At 41.6% G+C, this 17,595-nt stretch overlaps 1 protein-coding gene across 1 annotated transcript; it reads right to left on the reverse strand.

Annotated features, from left to right (window-relative positions):
* Window positions 1–693: 693 nt before the first annotated feature.
* On the reverse strand, window positions 694–15,143 carry LOC147331516 (immunoglobulin superfamily member 8-like). Its single transcript, XM_086293911.1, has 8 exons — window positions 14,985–15,143; window positions 14,647–14,806; window positions 11,253–11,633; window positions 9,104–9,565; window positions 5,920–6,098; window positions 5,495–5,747; window positions 4,134–4,580; window positions 694–3,025 (listed from the first exon to the last, which is right to left on the reverse strand). Exons 2-8 carry the CDS (start codon window positions 14,699–14,701, stop codon window positions 2,898–2,900), a joined length of 1,905 nt encoding a protein of 634 aa, XP_086150037.1. The 5' UTR covers window positions 14,702–14,806; window positions 14,985–15,143; the 3' UTR covers window positions 694–2,897.
* Window positions 15,144–17,595: the final 2,452 nt, after the last annotated feature.

Raw genomic sequence — 17,595 nt, forward strand, 5'->3', positions numbered from 1 at the left:
GTGTCCTGTGGTGTCTGGATACAGGATATTGATGTTGGATCCTTTCAGTACTCTTGCTTGTGTTTCGCGAGCAGGCCCTGCAGTGCAGGCTCATTGTGTGATGCTTGGTTTGCAACAGTGTTTATTCCATTAGTGCATGTTGAAAGAGCTTCCAGATAAATGCCAGAACATACTGTAGCACGAGAAGTAACTTTTTTTTTTTTACCTTACCCACAATATTTTAAACCCCTGACAGGCTATGTGTTCAAAAAAATTATTTTTAGTTCCAGTTTTAGTGTCTATTTTCTCCCTATAGTGCTCAACTTAGACCCATGTTACTACACTGCATGCAATTCTCTTTTTCTGTCATTAAATTATGAATTTCTCACAAGATACAAATTATGAAAACTCATTACTCATCACTAAAAATATGTAAATCCTGTAACAAACTTTAAAACAGTCTGCACTGCACAAGGCTTACACTAATCCTCTGCTTGCGTGGCAATGCAAAAACTGCACCAAGTACAAGAAATCTAATGGTTTTCATACTGTCGATGGAAAATATGCTCTACTAGCTCACTTTGTCAGAGAAATGTGATTATTTTCTTCTCTGCAGAATGTTGTCCAATAACTCAGATGGATCCAGTTGCATCCATTTCCAAGCTGTCTGCAGAAAACAGATGTTTTTTAAGCAGCAGAAAATAAAGCACAAGGTGACCCAGAGTGGTTTATTGGTCGTACCAACTGGCAGGTCTGCCAAAGCACCATAAGTAACAAATTGAGCAAAAGAAAAACAGCCTTCGTATATTTAAAAGGCAGTAAGACGCATTCAGGATCTGTGGTATTAAAGCAGAGTAGACAATCCAAATAAAACATAACACCTCCATCAAAGGGTTTAATACAACTGCCGACAAAAACACAACTGATACAGAAGTTCTGATACTCTGCACGCGATGCGCATCAGCGCTTACAGCTGGCGGTAATTCTCAGGGAACACAGATTGAAATGAATCGAGTGTGAGTCAAGCGACTGTCAAACACAGGGTGGGGGAAGGGCAGCAGGACACTGCAGCCATAAACAGGGATTAGAGACGAACACGCAGATACTCACTTTCTCTCATTTGAAATACCAGCCAGCAAACGCTACCCTGTGCTGCTAGGATGTGCACGTGCATGTGTGTGCGTGTGTGTGTGAGTGTAGCCGTGTGGTGGGCGGGTATGTGGGGGAACAAATCAGCTTTGAGCACTTGATCTGGAACAAAGTGGCTCAGGAAGCAAGCAGAGCTGTGATTTTATTCCCTGATGTTTGTGACCAACATTTATAATCAGGGTTTCAGGGAGATCTAGAGACTCCAACAAAGACAGAACGTCGAGATAAAGTGAGAAAGCAAAGCTCAGGGTAATCAAATTTAGAAATGTCAAACAACTAGTCATTTTAATGAGAGAGCCACAAGTATAACTAATGTTGCTTTCCTCTCCTTTTCGCTGAATATATATCTATCCTTAAATGATCGCACAGTACAGGCCCGCTTGCACGACCAAACTATTTTTTAAGTGTTACTTTCAACGGGAAGAGGAGGATCGATTTCACCCGTTTTAAGTGCGCAGACACTGTAAATCTTTGTGGGTTAGCAGCAACAGCTATAGTCATAATAAGTGTTGGCAGCAGGCATGTATGGCCTGAACCACACGATAACAATGATGACGGTTATAGTGAGTTTTTACTACACTGTCTCGTCATATGACTGCACTGCTTGGAAAAAGTTTTCACCTCGGGGATGAGACTCCTAAAAGACGTTACGCAACACAACAGTTTTCCTGTTACCCGCCATAACGCGGGGGTTATTTGTCACAGTATAGTTTTCTATCTCAGTCACTTAACAGGAGCTTAGGAGCCATTAATCCCACAAAAAGAAAGAAAAACAGCAACGAAATAACTTCAGCTGGAAGAAAATCAAGTAAAAACATTCCAGCCCTGCTTTTTCTCCAAGTGCTTTAAAAAAGCAGAGTAGTCTGCTGCACAGAATCTTAAAACACAGGTGCTTGCCAAATAAAAATGGTGCAACGGCACAATCTTAACGCATTAAGAAAATAAAACAGCTAAACTCCACAGAGTATTTACACATTTCAGCCCAGTGCATTGTGGGTATATCTTCTGTCTTCTCTTTGTCAAATCTATACAAATCTGTCAGCCTAAGAGAAAACTCAAGTATGAAGTACTCAGTCGGACAGCGTCAGAAAGTCCCCAGCCAGCAGCTTCCTTATTAAGTAACAGACAAAGACTTTGTTTACACGCAGAGCGCTGCTGGAACATCCCTGCTCGTATTAACTTTCCAGAGGCTAAACTGCTCCCACCAGCAATCCGATGACTGTCTGCGGCAGCGCCTTAACCATGCATGTACATTTAGACATTGTTAGCTTTTGTGTAAAAAGAAGAACATGCACTCTGAGGAAGGAATAACTGGAACAGTATCAAAAACAAATCCCGGAAACACAGAACGGTCTTTGTTGGTGGGGAACTTGCACCATGAGTCGATAGACAGTGACCTTAATACGCAGCATCACAGAAAGCATCTGATGAGTTAAGTAGCATGTGGTTCAATCCTGCTGTAACAATATGTTGGGGGCAAGTTGGCTCAAAAGAAATAACACGCTTGAGACTGCAGTGCAACTGTGGCGGCAGAAGCCTAGCGCACTGTGCTTATCAAGAAAATATGTTTCAGATATAAAAATACAAGAAAGTATAAAACTGAATTTTTTTGGCATTGATCGTTAAACATGTAGGTCAGAACACAGAAAGACAACCAACGAGGTGACGAAAGTCATTTTCTACTTCGTTTTTTTTCTTCTTGAAGTTACTTTATGGGCCATTTCTTCCAAGACTTTGTGAACAATCAGATTACAGACGGCGCCGGACGCCTACTTTCGAGCGCGCTGCCTCGCCAGGCGCTTCATGAAGCAGCAAGTTACCGCTGCGATGATGACGATGCCGACAAACAAGGCTGAAGAGACGCCAACCACCAAAGGGATGAGGAGGAGGTCAGCAGCTGAGGAGAACAGGAAATGAGAGAGAGCAGTGCGGTGATATAATCTGATGTGGATGAATATTGGAGAGCTATGAAAAAAAATGAGCTTTATTTAAATCAAAACAAAAAGGTGGGTCGATGTTTTAGCCGACGTGGATAATATAAGAACATTAATCTCCTGCTTTGATTAATCAGATAATTGACATTTGAATAAAAGAGAAAGGAAAATCATTTCTAAAATGCCAAGTTAATGGACTGTGCCACTGAAACCACGCCGCTCTGGTGATTCAGTTAACAGCTGCATTAAGTCACAATGGCCTAAAAATGCTCTGGCAAACAGAAAAAGGTCCTCAACTAACCCAAAAATATCGTGCTTGTGACTAATATTCTATATCATTATACATAGTAAGACACCTGATTTGTCAAACAATACATGCACCAAAGATACAGTGAAGATTTTTTTCCCCCATCCAGCCACCTGCATATGTACAGTAGCAGAGGATAAACATGCAGAAAGATTAATGTGTAATCTCCTCCAACTGGGATTCCTCTACCAGCACAGCAAGACCTCTATTTAAGCCCACGCTTGCTTTATTCTACATACACCACATATTTTTCCCTTAAACAAGGGTAGGTGGTTCAACCATTAGCTGAAATTAATTGTTGCTGTCAAGGATTCAGATCTTAGGTGTGTGTACAGTTTAAGATGTAAATACAGAGAAGCAAGCTCTGAGTTTGCTACGGAGATCAGGGAAAGTATCAAGGGTGAAATCAATCCAGACAAAAAGCCATCCTCTGGCCAACCTCCAGCTTGGGACCAAAGGTTTCCTATTTGACCCTTTCCTTGATTTTAGCTCAATCAGGAGCTGCTCAGCTCCCACCGTGCTCACTTTGGCCTGCACAATGAAGCAAGTTCAACATACACAGGTTAGCTATTCCTTATGGGGCTTCAATTACCCTTACAGTGGCAATCAGGCTACATGCACGTTTGCCTGTAAGATGCAGAGCTTACACATCAGAAAGGTAAAACTACAATTTGTTTTACAAAGTATGTAGTAATAAGACCCATAATACAGATTACTATTATTACATTATTAATATTAATTTAGATTATTAGATTAACACTTACCTCTGGCATATAAGTAAACATTGACTGCATTTGACTCTGCTTTGGCTCCTGTTCTGTACCAGCCTCCATGCGGGTCCTGTCCCCACGCCTCAGCATGACAGGCATACATGCCCTGATCATCCTTCGTTGCCATGTGAACCCTGAGTCTGTAGCTATTAACTGACAGGCGGTCGATGCTAATCTCGCTATGGTTGATGTAGATATTTGAAACACCGTTGTACATTAGGGAAGCTATCAGCTTGGGTTCTGGTGGAGCAGGAGGTTTTAGCATCACAGTGTCAGGTGCCTTCTTGATAACTGGTTCAGGGATTGCCCAGCGCAGCCAGTGCACCTGAACCTGGGCGGGACCTGTGGTGGTCACAGTGGTGTTGCAGATTAGCGTGACCGTGCTGCCTCTTTTCAGTAAAGGGCCACGAGGGAGCTGAGCCATGGCTGTAACCAGGACATCTGTGGAAGAAAGAGGAAAAACATTTTATAGAAGACAAACTAAGCAAAGTTAAAGAATGACTGTAGGAGCAGACGGAAGTTTAGCCAACATGCTGTTAAATAAAAAGAAAATCACACACAGCTGAAGAAAACCAAACTGGCTTATTAAAAGAATTTCAGTAAAAGTGATGCATATAGAATGAAATCTATAACACAGCAGAGAACTATGAATATTTTACAAATTTTAAAAATACATTAGAAACTTAGAGAGATATCAGTGAAGCTGGGAAAGAGATTTTAGTATACGGTTGCAGATTTCAACAGCAGAGTGCAGCCAAATGGCCCACATCCCAGAGCTCCAGGCCACCAAGACACTCAATAAATCTGCAAATTTAAATCATTTCTCCGTTTAAAACAATACAGCAGTTCCTGAAAAGTCAATATGATAAACAACAGAACGAACGAGACTAAAAGCCTTCACCCAGGGACGTGAATGCTTGTACCAAACTCCATGTCAGTCCGTGGTGACAAACAAGGATTAGAAATTTCAAAAGTGACCAAATTTGAAAAGTCAGTGAGACTACAGGAAATGACATGCAGCATTCATCCTGAATGTCTGGAGCAACGTGGAAACCCTACTGCTAGCGTGGTTGCAAATATTGGATGTGATCGACCGGACATTAATCAGCCTTTTGAGCGAGTAATTGTGCAGTGAGTTCATAGCCAGCGAGAGGTACGGCATATGTCTGGCCTCCTGCGCGCTACACCGAGGCAGCTCCCACGCATGAACCACAGCAAGGGTTTCCAGTCCTGAGCAAACATCTGAAGCAGATTACCTCATAGCCTTCCCAGCACCGTCCACAGTTCATGTGTGACTATGGCTTAAACTGGAGCATTCCAGTAATCTCAGCCCATGTGTGACTGCAGAGTCTCACCTTTTGTCTTCAGGTTGACGGTGACTCCCTCCGACCGCTGGGTGAGTGTTGCGGGCACAGACTGTCCGGGGTTTCTTCTTCCGGCGTACACACTCACCACGCACCGATACACCCCTGAGTCGGCAGGCTGAGCTGAGAAGAGCTTCAGAGAGTACTTTCCCTCTGCTGCTTTCTCCATAGACCCGCCACTAGCTCTGCTGAGGTCATCCCCCCAGCTCACAATGCCATTCGGGGTCATCTGGGCCACCTCCACCTTAACAGATATCAAGATGCGCCAGGAGGGGTTAGACTAGAAACACCTGAAAATATTTCACATTTACCTGTCGATGGTTGAGAGGAACACATACGTACTTCATTTACATTTTGACTCAAACTTTGGTCTAAGAACGTTTGGTCTGAAAACGTTAACAGAATAACAAGATTACCTCGACTCCTCCGGCCCCGACTGAATCGCTGCTTGTGGATCCCCTTTTCATCCACTGAACCAGCAGGCCTGAGTTGACTTCAGGCGGCAGCCCCAAAATCTCACAGGTCAGGATGAGAGGGGAACCGATCTGCAGAGTAACCTCCCCTGTGGGCGAGGATGTTACACGCAGCGACTCGGCTGGAGAGAGGACGAGACAGAGTTTAAGTACCAGTAAATCTTCTTGGTGGATGGCTGCAAACAGCATTTAATCTGGACTACAACAGGAAAAATGTACTGCAGGTATCACCTCTGCTGAAAGGCTAGTGTAGCTTCTTTTGTACCGCACATATTTAATGGCCGGGATAAAATCGATATCACCTATCAAGTGTGTCAAAATAAAACAAGCAAAAAAAAGACTTAAACCTAACGTGACTACAACAGTACTTAAAAAATAAAATATTACAATACTAACAGTAACCACTTTAACAATACTTCCACCTGTGCAGGTAATAGAGTGTAAGGGTTGGATGAGTGTAGGTGCAGGCTGAGTTCATCTGCTGCTGTTTTTTTTAGGAGATTTGTTTGTGTGATTTATTTTGTTTATTTGAAACATGAAAACATATCAAATGTTGCCATGAAAAAAATAGTTTTTGATTTTGAATTTAATGGCAGCAACATGTCTCAAGAAAAGCTGGAAAAGTAAGTGCAACTAAGAAGAAGCAGCTGGAGAAACATTTTGTTAACTAATTAAGCTGATTGGCAACAAGTCAGTAACATGACTGGGTGTAAAAAGAGCATCTTAGAGGCAGAGTTTCTCAGAAGTAAAGATGGTCAGAGGGTCACAGATCTGCAGAAGATGCACTACATAATGTCATCATAAGATTAAAAGAATCCAGAGAAATCTCTGTGTGCAAAGCAAGAGGATGAAAATCATCAAATATTGGATGTCTGTGGTCTTTGGGCCCTCGGGCAGCACCAGATTAAAAACAGGCACGATTCTGTCCCCAGAAACACTTCCATGAATCGCTGTCTGTGAACACAGCTCACTGTGCCATCCACACATGCAGGTTAAAACTATCCATCTCTGATGGTATGGAAGTGCATTATGGACCCATCAATGCTGAAGGGTATACACAGCTTTTACAGCAACGTGTTCTCCCATCCAGATGGGAGGGCCTTCAATACTGACCTCCTCCAGCTATTACAACAGTATGGGTGGGAAATGGCCTGGCTGCAGTCCACACCTCTCATCGACTGAAAAGTCCAGCAGCTGCTCTGCTCAGTTCAAACATTCAATTTGTTTTCTATGTTCAACTGTGAATAAAATATCTTAGTGAGGTTTTCGAATTGGTCTATATTATTTTTATTTACATTTTACACAGCGTCACAACCTTTGGGGAACCTGGGGCTGTATATAGATGCTGTATCAACGGTGGCAAATGTAGCATTGTGAAAACACTGGTTGATTTTAAGTACTGGAGAACAAAACACCACTATGAAAGTTCCCTTTCTCGTGTTTGAAGTATTTCTTGGTTAACTAGTGATCCCAGAGCCCCATTGTGCAAGCTTTTCTCCAATCCTATCACTGGTCATAAGATGAGGATCTAGCATGTGTTTGCAAGACGTCATTTTATATCTCGCAATCAAAATTGCGAGATTTTTGCGAGTGTGTGCTGGGTTGGTGTGGGTGGGGCCAGCTCACGAACCCATAAATCGCCTGCTGCCGCACTTTTTGTTCCGTTCTTAAATACTGTCCAACACTGTATCGTGTACATATGCATGAAAGAAAAGTGGGTATTTATGTGCACGTACATAAGCCACTGTCACACAGTATTTATTGTAACATTTTAAATAATCTACTGCACTCAACAACTTAAACAATTAAGAGCCTTTAACTGAAATAGCGCAGTACAAAACATGTGAGTATAAGCCGCTTGTGTGTGCAAAGCCTCTTCTAACCACAAAACTTCTCTACACTAACGATGCTTCTCAATAATAGACATCCATGTCAACAAAAGGAGATGCGTCAGCCTATTGTATTAGTTAGACAATAGAGGCCAGAACACACAAAACCAAATGGCGCTCGTCAGTGAGTGCCAGTGTAACAAATAAACAATGCATGCATTGATGAGCTCTGATGAGCTTTAACTCAACCAATTATTTTTCCTGAAGAAACACAATGTGACCCATTTTTTTAAAAGGAGCAAAAAATATTCTCCATATTTTTCTATTAGAAAACTTACAAAACATGCATCATTGCAGCGCATTAGAGATGTGCTCGAGGGAGGACCGACAGACACACCTGTGCTCTTTTTCAAGGAATCCAGCCCAGAAAAGCCAATGTGAGAACAAGAGATTACTTAATCCTCTTAATCTACAAAAGCGCCTCAGAATTTAAAATGAGCCAAACAGCAAAGCGACAGGCAGTTATTCATCTGCCCAGACAGCCTTCTATTAACCTTTTAAATCCACCTGAAAAATCAACAAGATGAATGAGTTAGGCTGAAAAATGCAAAAACTAAAAAAAAAAAAAAGGCCAAATGTAAGAATTGCTTAGCTTCTCGATCTTGCAATATGACAATAAAAGCTATTAAAATACTGATTCAAAGATATTCTTCACTGGCCAGAAAGTAATGGGATAATGGATTACTCAAAAGTCTTCAGTTACAGCCGTAATTATTGGAATCCATTGTCCCAGGAAAAAGCTAAACTGTGAGATTGTTGCAAACAGTGCAACAAACTGCATACAAATGTGCATCCTGCTATTTAATCAGCTGCTTATCCAGCTAGTCAGCAAACTAATCACCCAGCAAACTAGACATCCAGTGAATAACTAAGACAAACACCCAGAGCCTGGGAGCTGGACAGGGTCCAGTTTACCCAAAGGCCCTGCAAGCCCAGGCTGACTGACACCACTTCCATGGCAACAACAAAAACACAATCAAGAGGCTCAAACTTACCAGCAGAAACACGACTTTGTCTTATTCCTCCTGCTTTGCTTTTATTCTCCAGTTTGTTCTGCAGTGTAATTTATGATTAAATAAACCTGCTGTGCGGTTTTATTACCAGCTTTACAGCTTCTGTTGTTTCAACAACGAGCTGCAGTTCAATATGTTTGTTGCGACCTTGGGACTTGCCACAGGCTATCACAGCTTTGTCAAACGGCAGCACAGCTACTGGGGCAGTTTCTGAGTTACACTGACCTAGTTGCTGAACGGTCAAGTTGCCAATATCCAGCGTCCTCTGTGCGATCTTCTGCCACGATCGATTGGGGTCCAGAATCCACTGTGAGGCCTCGCAGAAATACGAGCCGCTGTCATCTGGCTGCACCGCTGTCATCTTCATCACGTACACACCCTGCCCGCCCTCGCCGTTTCTTTTCTCCAGCGTGATCTCCCCGTCATCGTAGCGTTTCTTGTAGAAATGTCCGGGAACGACCCCGAGAAGCTTGTCAATGGAGATAATCTCTCTGACGGTGCTGACCTCTTCTCCGGCCCCACTGGGCGATCCCTCTGCACCACCACGCTTCCCAAATGTGATGGACAGATGGGTGAGCTGCTCTGATTGGATGCTGGCCGAGCACGTCAGGGTTAACGAAGCCCCCTCTGACACAGGTTGGCCGGTGAGTGAGCGTGAATAGCTGATCTGAAGCGTGTCAGGGATCACTGTGGGTGTACAGAGACAGACAATCATATTACACAGAGCACTGCAGGAGACATATGGGAGGAGAAAATATGTCAAATTCAATTTCTAATGCCTGTGTAGTGTTTAGATGCATCTATGTTTAGAGCAATAAAGTGAATCATGAAATGTATCTGCTAAGAGTGACTCCAGGCCTTTTACCTCCACCTTGGCTTTGGGCACTTGGTTTGCCAAAGGAAGAGAGGATTAGTGAGCTATTGCTAAGATAGTCTGCTGCAAAACTAACAGGTGGCAAACTCAGTAGAACACGAGGAAGATGACTCATAAAAAAAAATAACTGAATGGAGTAAAATAACCCAAATTACTTTGGTAGATAAATCATGGTATAAGTGCAAAGAATTCAGGGAGAAATAGAAACAGAAAAGAAAAAGACAAACTCCAGATGGTGAGAAGAAAGAATTACTTAGGATTCCTAAAGTTGCACTTAATCACTAAACATGACATCCTCTCTGCTGGAGTAGCACCGAGCAGCCGATGCAAGCTTCTCATACAGTTTGTTCTCCACTTCTGAAGACATCACAGCTAAACTATGACTGGCATAAATTCAACAGTTCTACTCACTGATATGAGTTCAACACCAAAACTAGTCTTTCTTTAGAGAAAGCAGACAGAAACGTGTTTTCTACACACTAAGAACACTTTCTCTGAACAATATATACCCACATTTTTAATCTATCTAATGAAACTTTATTAAATAAGGTTTAAATCTGCAATTGCTGACATTTCCAGTTGTGTCCAGTTCAGTCTCAAGCCCCGACTTTTTAAAACAGTTTTTCCCTAAAATGATGAGACGCTGTCCCGTTAAGGGTTAAGCCATTTTATTCACGCGCAACGTTTTCATGTTTCATTTATCTATTTATGTTTTGTTTTTGATGACTTTTTAACTCAAAGACTTCAGACTGTGTCTGTCCTTTGAACGATTGTGGTTTGGGAACTATAAATGGATAAATATTCAGCTGTAATACATTTACAAATGATTAAACTCCTGGTCAAAACTCCACTACATTTACAAAAAGCTGCAATTCAATCACAGTCCACACAGCCAAGACATGAAGGTTGTCAGCATCAAATTCCACCGTCTTGGTCGCATCCACAGACGTGTGGATGTGCTGAGTGGGGTTTTCCCTCAGTAAAAGACATTTTTCCAAGCGTAGTTTCGAGAGATATTTGCAGACTGTGAAGTTGCGACAAACACTGGAAATATTGGAAAGTTCAGTTGTTAATGATTCCCTGCTTAGATTCTTTTCATGTGCTGCATCACAAAGGTTTCACTTTCTATAGACTTCATGACTTCCTGGTTTCGGGAACCAGACCAGGCCTGGATATGTTCATATTCTTTATACAAACATAATAAAATTGCATGGAAAGGCGGAAAGGAAAGAATGAACTGATCTACAATGCATGACTCATCTTATTCCTGTGGACCAAAAACCTCCAGTGTTGCCCAAAATTATTGCCACTGTAAACTTTTGTGGCTACACCAACAACATGGGCAAGTATAAGCCTAACAAATGCAGTGTGTGTGACATCTCTGATAGGAAACAATGAGCTTTGGGACAGACATTTGTTGACAGTGACAGGAGTATATCGGGTATAATAACGGCAGCTTTTTATATACCTGTAAGAACTTTGAGTCAGCTCATGTCTTACCTTTGACAGCTACTGTGGCACTGTAGTTCCCTTGATAGGAGCTGTCTGTGCTGGGAGTATAGCACTCATATTTCCCTTGGTCATCAGGCCGGAGCCTTTGGATGATCAGCCGGACCTTGTCCCCTGAATCCCGCTCCACTCTTACCTCCCCACTCGTCACACGTGCCTGGAACGGGGCGTAAGGGAAACCCTTGTCCCTGGTGGACACGACTCCCATCTGCCTTCCGGCAGCATCGTCCCTAAACAAAAACCACTCAAAGTCTTGTGTACGTGAGCCTTCATATCCTGACACAGCACAGGGCAGGGAGAGAGGGAAGCCAGCGACACGGTAGAGGGGTCCAGCAGGGACAGCAACATGACGGCACAGAGCATGCTGGAGCACTGGAAAAGAAAAACACAACAGAATGGGGAAAAATGGCACATCTGGTGAGTGTGAAAGACCGGAAACAGAAACGGTGTCAAACCGTCGTGGCGTGTTTGGTACATGGACTCAGTGATCGATATCCTGAGCTGATGGCTGGCTAACAGTGAATCAATACTTTAAACAGCTGCAGAGAAGAAACACTCGTGCTGGCGCTCTGGGTGAGCTTCCTCAAAACAGAAAAACATGCTCAACAAATAAAATAATCTCAGTGAGCTCCTTAATATTGTTAGGCCATAGTATTATACACAGAGATTTCTACATTCACAGTAAATTTGATAGTGGCTGTATTATATTTATGGTTTGTAAGTATAAAGAATGGAATGGATATTAGAAAAATCTGAAATGAAACATGCAAGGTCAAAGAAACGGGTCATGATGCATAAAACAGCTGCAACTCTACTTTCTATCAATCAACTAACAACAAACACATATTTGAGCATTTCATTTCCAAATACAGTGACAGAAATATGATTATATGTGATGAATATAACACCCTGGACAGGTTGCTAGTCTGTCACACCTATGGCCGATTTACCCAACCCCACTAACCCCACTGCATTCCATGTCTTTGGACTTTAAGAGGAAGTCGGAGAGAACGTGCCAACTCCACACAGAAGGCCAGATGCTGGAATCAAACCCAAGACCTTCTTACTGTGTGTGCTAACGCCGCAACACCAGACTCTGATCTGCAGAACTGACCTTTATCTTCTTCAAATAAAAACTGGGTAATTGGCTTTCATGCTTAGTAGTTCTGCAATTGGGACTAACTTCTGCCTATTACAGGGATCAACTGTAAGTACTGTATTTGCAAAACAGTGCTGTTGTCAAGGTGCGCAAGCAAATTTTTTGAGAGTAAATCAAAGGCATTTAGCAAATGGCGAAGGAATAAGCTAAAGCTGGAATTGTAAACTAGAAGTCACAGTGAAATTGAGGGAGGACACCTTACTCAAGGCTAAAGTAAACCTAAAAATGAGTAAAGCTCCTTCCACGTCATCCTTGAGTGCCCGAGGAGTGACAGCTGCCAGCTTCAGGGTTGCAGTATCACTGTATTTCTGAGTCTCTGGGTCTGGCTTCCCATAAATTCCCAGAACCACAATGAAACGGGGTTAAACACAAACTCTTTTTTTTAAGACACATGCCCTGAAACTTGTCACACGATGACCTTTATCTCTTATTTTTGGTACTTTCCAAAATATTAATTACTGACACAGAGTCTAATTTTGAGATGAGATAACGCTGCTGATTTTAACACGAACTTTCACACAAAATACAGTTAGTTGATGACAAATGTAGGTTGCAAATAAATGTTTCATTAAACAAAGTTTTGCTTGCTTTTAGAATGAGACACCAGCTGGTAAGTCTCACACTATCTACACAAATGTCATGTGAGTTAATTACACAAATGCAGGTTTCAAACAGTAGCAGGATCCATGCACGGGCCTCCAAAGCAGCACGGAGCTCCACATTGCAGAACATTTTAGCCCCTATATGAAACATAACTCACTGGTTTTGGAGTGACATTTGCCAGTTGTTGACAACTTGTTAGACAGATAATCAATTCATCAAAATTTCATTAGTAGCTTGCTGAGACATTGATTGTTGCAGACAGCCACCGGAAAGATAACATAACTTTTTTTTTTTGAGGAACAATAATTCAGGTTCAGAACATTTTAAACCAAGAAAAGAAATACAAAAACAGAGGTGATAAGCACCTTTACTATTCAGTAAACAAGTTCATTTTTCATTTGGTGCCTAAAAGCCAAAGAGAATCAGCATCATCAGAAAATCCAAATGTGATGCAACCAAAAACACACCCACACAGTGACACTGAACAAAAGCTCCCCGACAGCTAACACAGCCTCTTGACTCACTGAAACTGAATGATGACTACCTGAACAACTAGAAATACGAGACAAGTGCGTTCGGGCACTTTTGGTCTGTGTGCGCTCGCGAGTGTCCAAAAACAAGCCGTGCCTTCTCACAGAGCTACACTCCAGTACAACACGCCCACAGATAATGACATGGGAGACTAGAGAGACTAGAGGCTTAAGCGGATCAAGTCCTAATTAACAATGGGCTCGGGCTGATAGGACTGGGGGGACTCCGCAGCTTGTCATGATGGTCAGTACTGTCTGGATTACTGTCTGCGCAACAACGGGGCCCCTGAGTTTCTAATCAAGACCCCCACATAGAAACGCATGTTAAAACACAAACCTGTGACTAATACGGATCTCTCCCAGAGGCAGCCTGCCCGTCCAGTTTTTAAATGTGATAATTGGACTTATGACTAATGTGATGGAGATAAAAACTGTGTCATCCATATGCTGTTCTCCCTCTGTGGTCAAACTGTACAACTGACGTATAAATCTAAAAGCATTTGCAGTTTATTTCCCCAATGCACATCCAATGAGTCATTACTTTAAGTATCACAAATTTGTCTGATACTTTTATAAAACAATATCTCTGCAAGAAACACCTCAACTACAACGCTTCCGTGTTAAAATAGTGCATCTTAAATTTCACAAGGAACAGTAGTATGTCCACAGGAAGGACAGAAACCATAGAAACTCGCAGTTACACAAATCTCCAGCAACTACTGAGCATTACTATGGAGTATATACCGTAAAATATTATTATATAGTCATTATTTCCGTCTCCTACTCAACTCAACCTTTCCTAAGGACTTCCTGGAAGCCACACCCGCACACCCTAAGAGTTCTGTCTGATAGTAGACTTTCCTGGTATGTTTTTTTCTGCATTTGAACTTCAGGTATGAGGGGAAAAAGGATTTCCAGCGCTTAGGAATGTTTCAAAGATAAAGCAAACTAACGAGAACATGGTGAACCAAATCATGAAAATTAAGCCACCTGCTGTAAAGAATATGCAAATAAACAGTGTATTCGGTCACCGTGCAATCACGCAAATGCACCACCATGTGACAGATGGTCAGAGAGGTACGGATGAACTCACCCCAGTGCAGAAACAAGAAAAACGCCGCTTTCATCGAAGCCATCATGGTCCTCATCTCCCCCCCTGATGTCCAGATGGATTACGTAGAGTCAGAATTCCCTCTCCGTGTTCCTCTGCTCGTTTAACGCCGATCATAATTCATCACCGCCGCCGAGACCAGCTGTGATCGCAGTATTTGCGAGAGGAAGGAAAAACAAATGGGAATGCATAACAATGTAGCGATACACTGATTACACACACGCACACGCAGACACATGCGCAGGGGAGAGTCACCGCCGTCACCTAAGAACAAGCCCGAAGGATATTAGTGCATATATAAATATGCAAAACGTGATTACCTTTTCTTCGTGCACCGCCACATCTCCATCAACAAGCCGTCTGCTCCATAATATGTCGGCCGCTTTCAGATTATACCGCCTCAAAAAACATGCAGACCAGTCCAGGCGCGGAGTGGCTGGCATCACGGGTGGGGAGGGGGGAGGCTGGTGTGTGTGAGCGTCTGTGTTTGTAACAAAGGGGGAGGAGCATGCATGGAACAGAGGCGAGCTGGTGTCATTGGTCAAGAAGGTGACGGTGACATTTTGAACCAATGATAACAAAGGGTGCAGAAAAGGCGGTGAGACGAGGCACTACCACAAGGTGGCGCCAGATGAAAACACTAACAGTCCGACTGCTGGAAAGTTCAGGTGGGTCAATAATGCCTTACAAACTAGAGAAGTGCGGCTATTAAGAATAAAAGAAAGTGTTCGTTATAAACAGGAAGTCACAATGAAAAAATAAACCAATGACTGTAGAAAACAAGAAAACGTCTTTACATTTTTACTGAAATGACAAAACAGAAAGATTTTATTCTGAATGTTTTTTGTTTTGTGAAACAAAACATTCAGAATAAAGCTGCAAACACAGAAAACAGTCAGACTCCTGTCTTCTTTATTTAGTTGTTATTTCCAACAGGGTAATTAAAGCTGGATAAGATAAGCCTAGGTTATTACCCAGTGCATCTTAAAGGTTTAGTTGTTAATTAGTGGAGCAGTTGAGCAGTATTTATAATTTTCTATTGGACATATTGTTCACTGTCTCCATATTAACATGTTTGTTCCAAAATGTTTGTGCACTGTTCATTCAGTTCATTATCAACACTGCATTTTTAGCACTATCAATACAAAGAAGAGCTATTTTCATGTGTTTCTGCATGGTAACTATGTTAGACCTAATCCATATTTTATTAAAGCATGCCCATCAGACTGCACTGTTCCAGTTTTTGCATTTATTTTTAAGGTTGCCATGCATAAATATTACAGAATAATCATAAGTGCTAGAGAATTTTATTAACTTTATGAAAAGGCGTGTAGCGTACAGCAGCCTTTTGTTTTTTCATGCACATTTTTATGCATCATTTGGACTTGTTTTATATCTGAAAATGTGCACTAATGCACATGGGAAATATTAAAAAAACAATCAGTCATCTTTATTGGAAGGATTGCTGGTACATTTCTTTTTCAGGAGGCTAAACATGGTGTGTGCAGTGCTCTATAAGCTTGTTATTTAAATAAATGTATAACCACCTACACAGAATGCATTTAAAGCAGTTCACTACATGATTCCTACAGTATAGATTGCTAGACCACTCTTCCCTATGTCAATAGCTGTAGACATATGATACCTGCATGTGACACCAGCATAGGGTGTTATTTTAAGAATGGCATCAATGCTTGTAGCAAATACATTTGTTTTGCAGCAGAATAAAACATTCTGTGAAAGATTAAAAAAAAAAAAAAAAAAGGATCCTAAAATGGCTTGAACAACATGATTGATGCCCATTAGAACCGTTGATAAATGGTAGATTACAATATTTCAAGCTAACCTTTGTTTTTGGTTTTCAGTATCAGGGTAGCTTCACTCTCAGGCATTCACCAGATTTAAATGGAAGGGAACTCTTTGTGCTCTTTAATATCGATGAGTGCATCACATCAAACAGAGAAGGAAATGAAGAGAGATGTCTGAGAAGAGAAGAAGAAAGAAAAGAATTATCTTAGGCAAATGGTACAAAACCCTTTCCAAGCCGATGATCCTTGGAAAGGGTCTTGTACCATTTGCCATCATGGCTTATATCATTAGGAAGTTTAAGAAGTTCAGACCATGACCAAACTAACTGGGCATAGAAGCAACACAAAAAATGACCACGGATTGGACACAAAGACAGATGGAGTTTTCATAAACTCGAGGCAAAATGCTTTTCCTTGGACAGATGAATGAAAGTCTTAGTTACAGGTCATGACTCCTCCGAGTGGATAAAGACCCTAATCATACATCTACAAGCATCCAAGAATGAAATGGCCCGCCATGAGCCCTGATCTTAATCCAGTTGAAAATCAAAGGAAAGAAATTTGTAGTTGGGCCAATGTATCCATCAAAGTCTTTGAAAAAACTGAACTGAAAATTGTAGAAGTCTCAGTAAAAATGTTGTATCCCACAACAAAAGAAAGGTCATTTTAAACTGGCTGGATTTACAAAGAGGGGACACTAATTCATCTGTCAAAATAACTCCCATTTTTTTCAAGAGTAGGTGTAAATTTTATTTTACTATTTCATATTTTATGATTTCTCTGCTACTTTTCATGCCTACCAGAACCTGACAGTTAACCTTCACCCTCAGCTACTTGCACAGGATTGTGTTTGTGCATTTTGTGTGCAAATAAGGATTCTATAGTGCATGTGCAAATCCATGATATTCATTGTGACACTGCAAAGTTGCTTACATTTATGATGTTGAGCAGTTTTATGCAACCACAAGATGGTGACACTGAGTTAACATATAGGCCTTCAAACATCCAGATCGTGTGTATGGATCACACAGCAAATAAGAGGTAAAAGAAATGTTTTATTTTTAAATATACATATTATTAATTAACACATTGACAGACAGGCTATTTTTCAGTGTTACTATTA

This window comes from Aulonocara sp. 'chitande type north' Nkhata Bay, linkage group LG5 (genome assembly GCF_057382095.1).
Source record: "Aulonocara sp. 'chitande type north' Nkhata Bay isolate Kocher_YH1m ecotype deep benthic linkage group LG5, A_spYH_male_GT1.1, whole genome shotgun sequence".
NCBI lineage: Eukaryota > Metazoa > Chordata > Actinopteri > Cichliformes > Cichlidae > Aulonocara > Aulonocara sp. 'chitande type north' Nkhata Bay.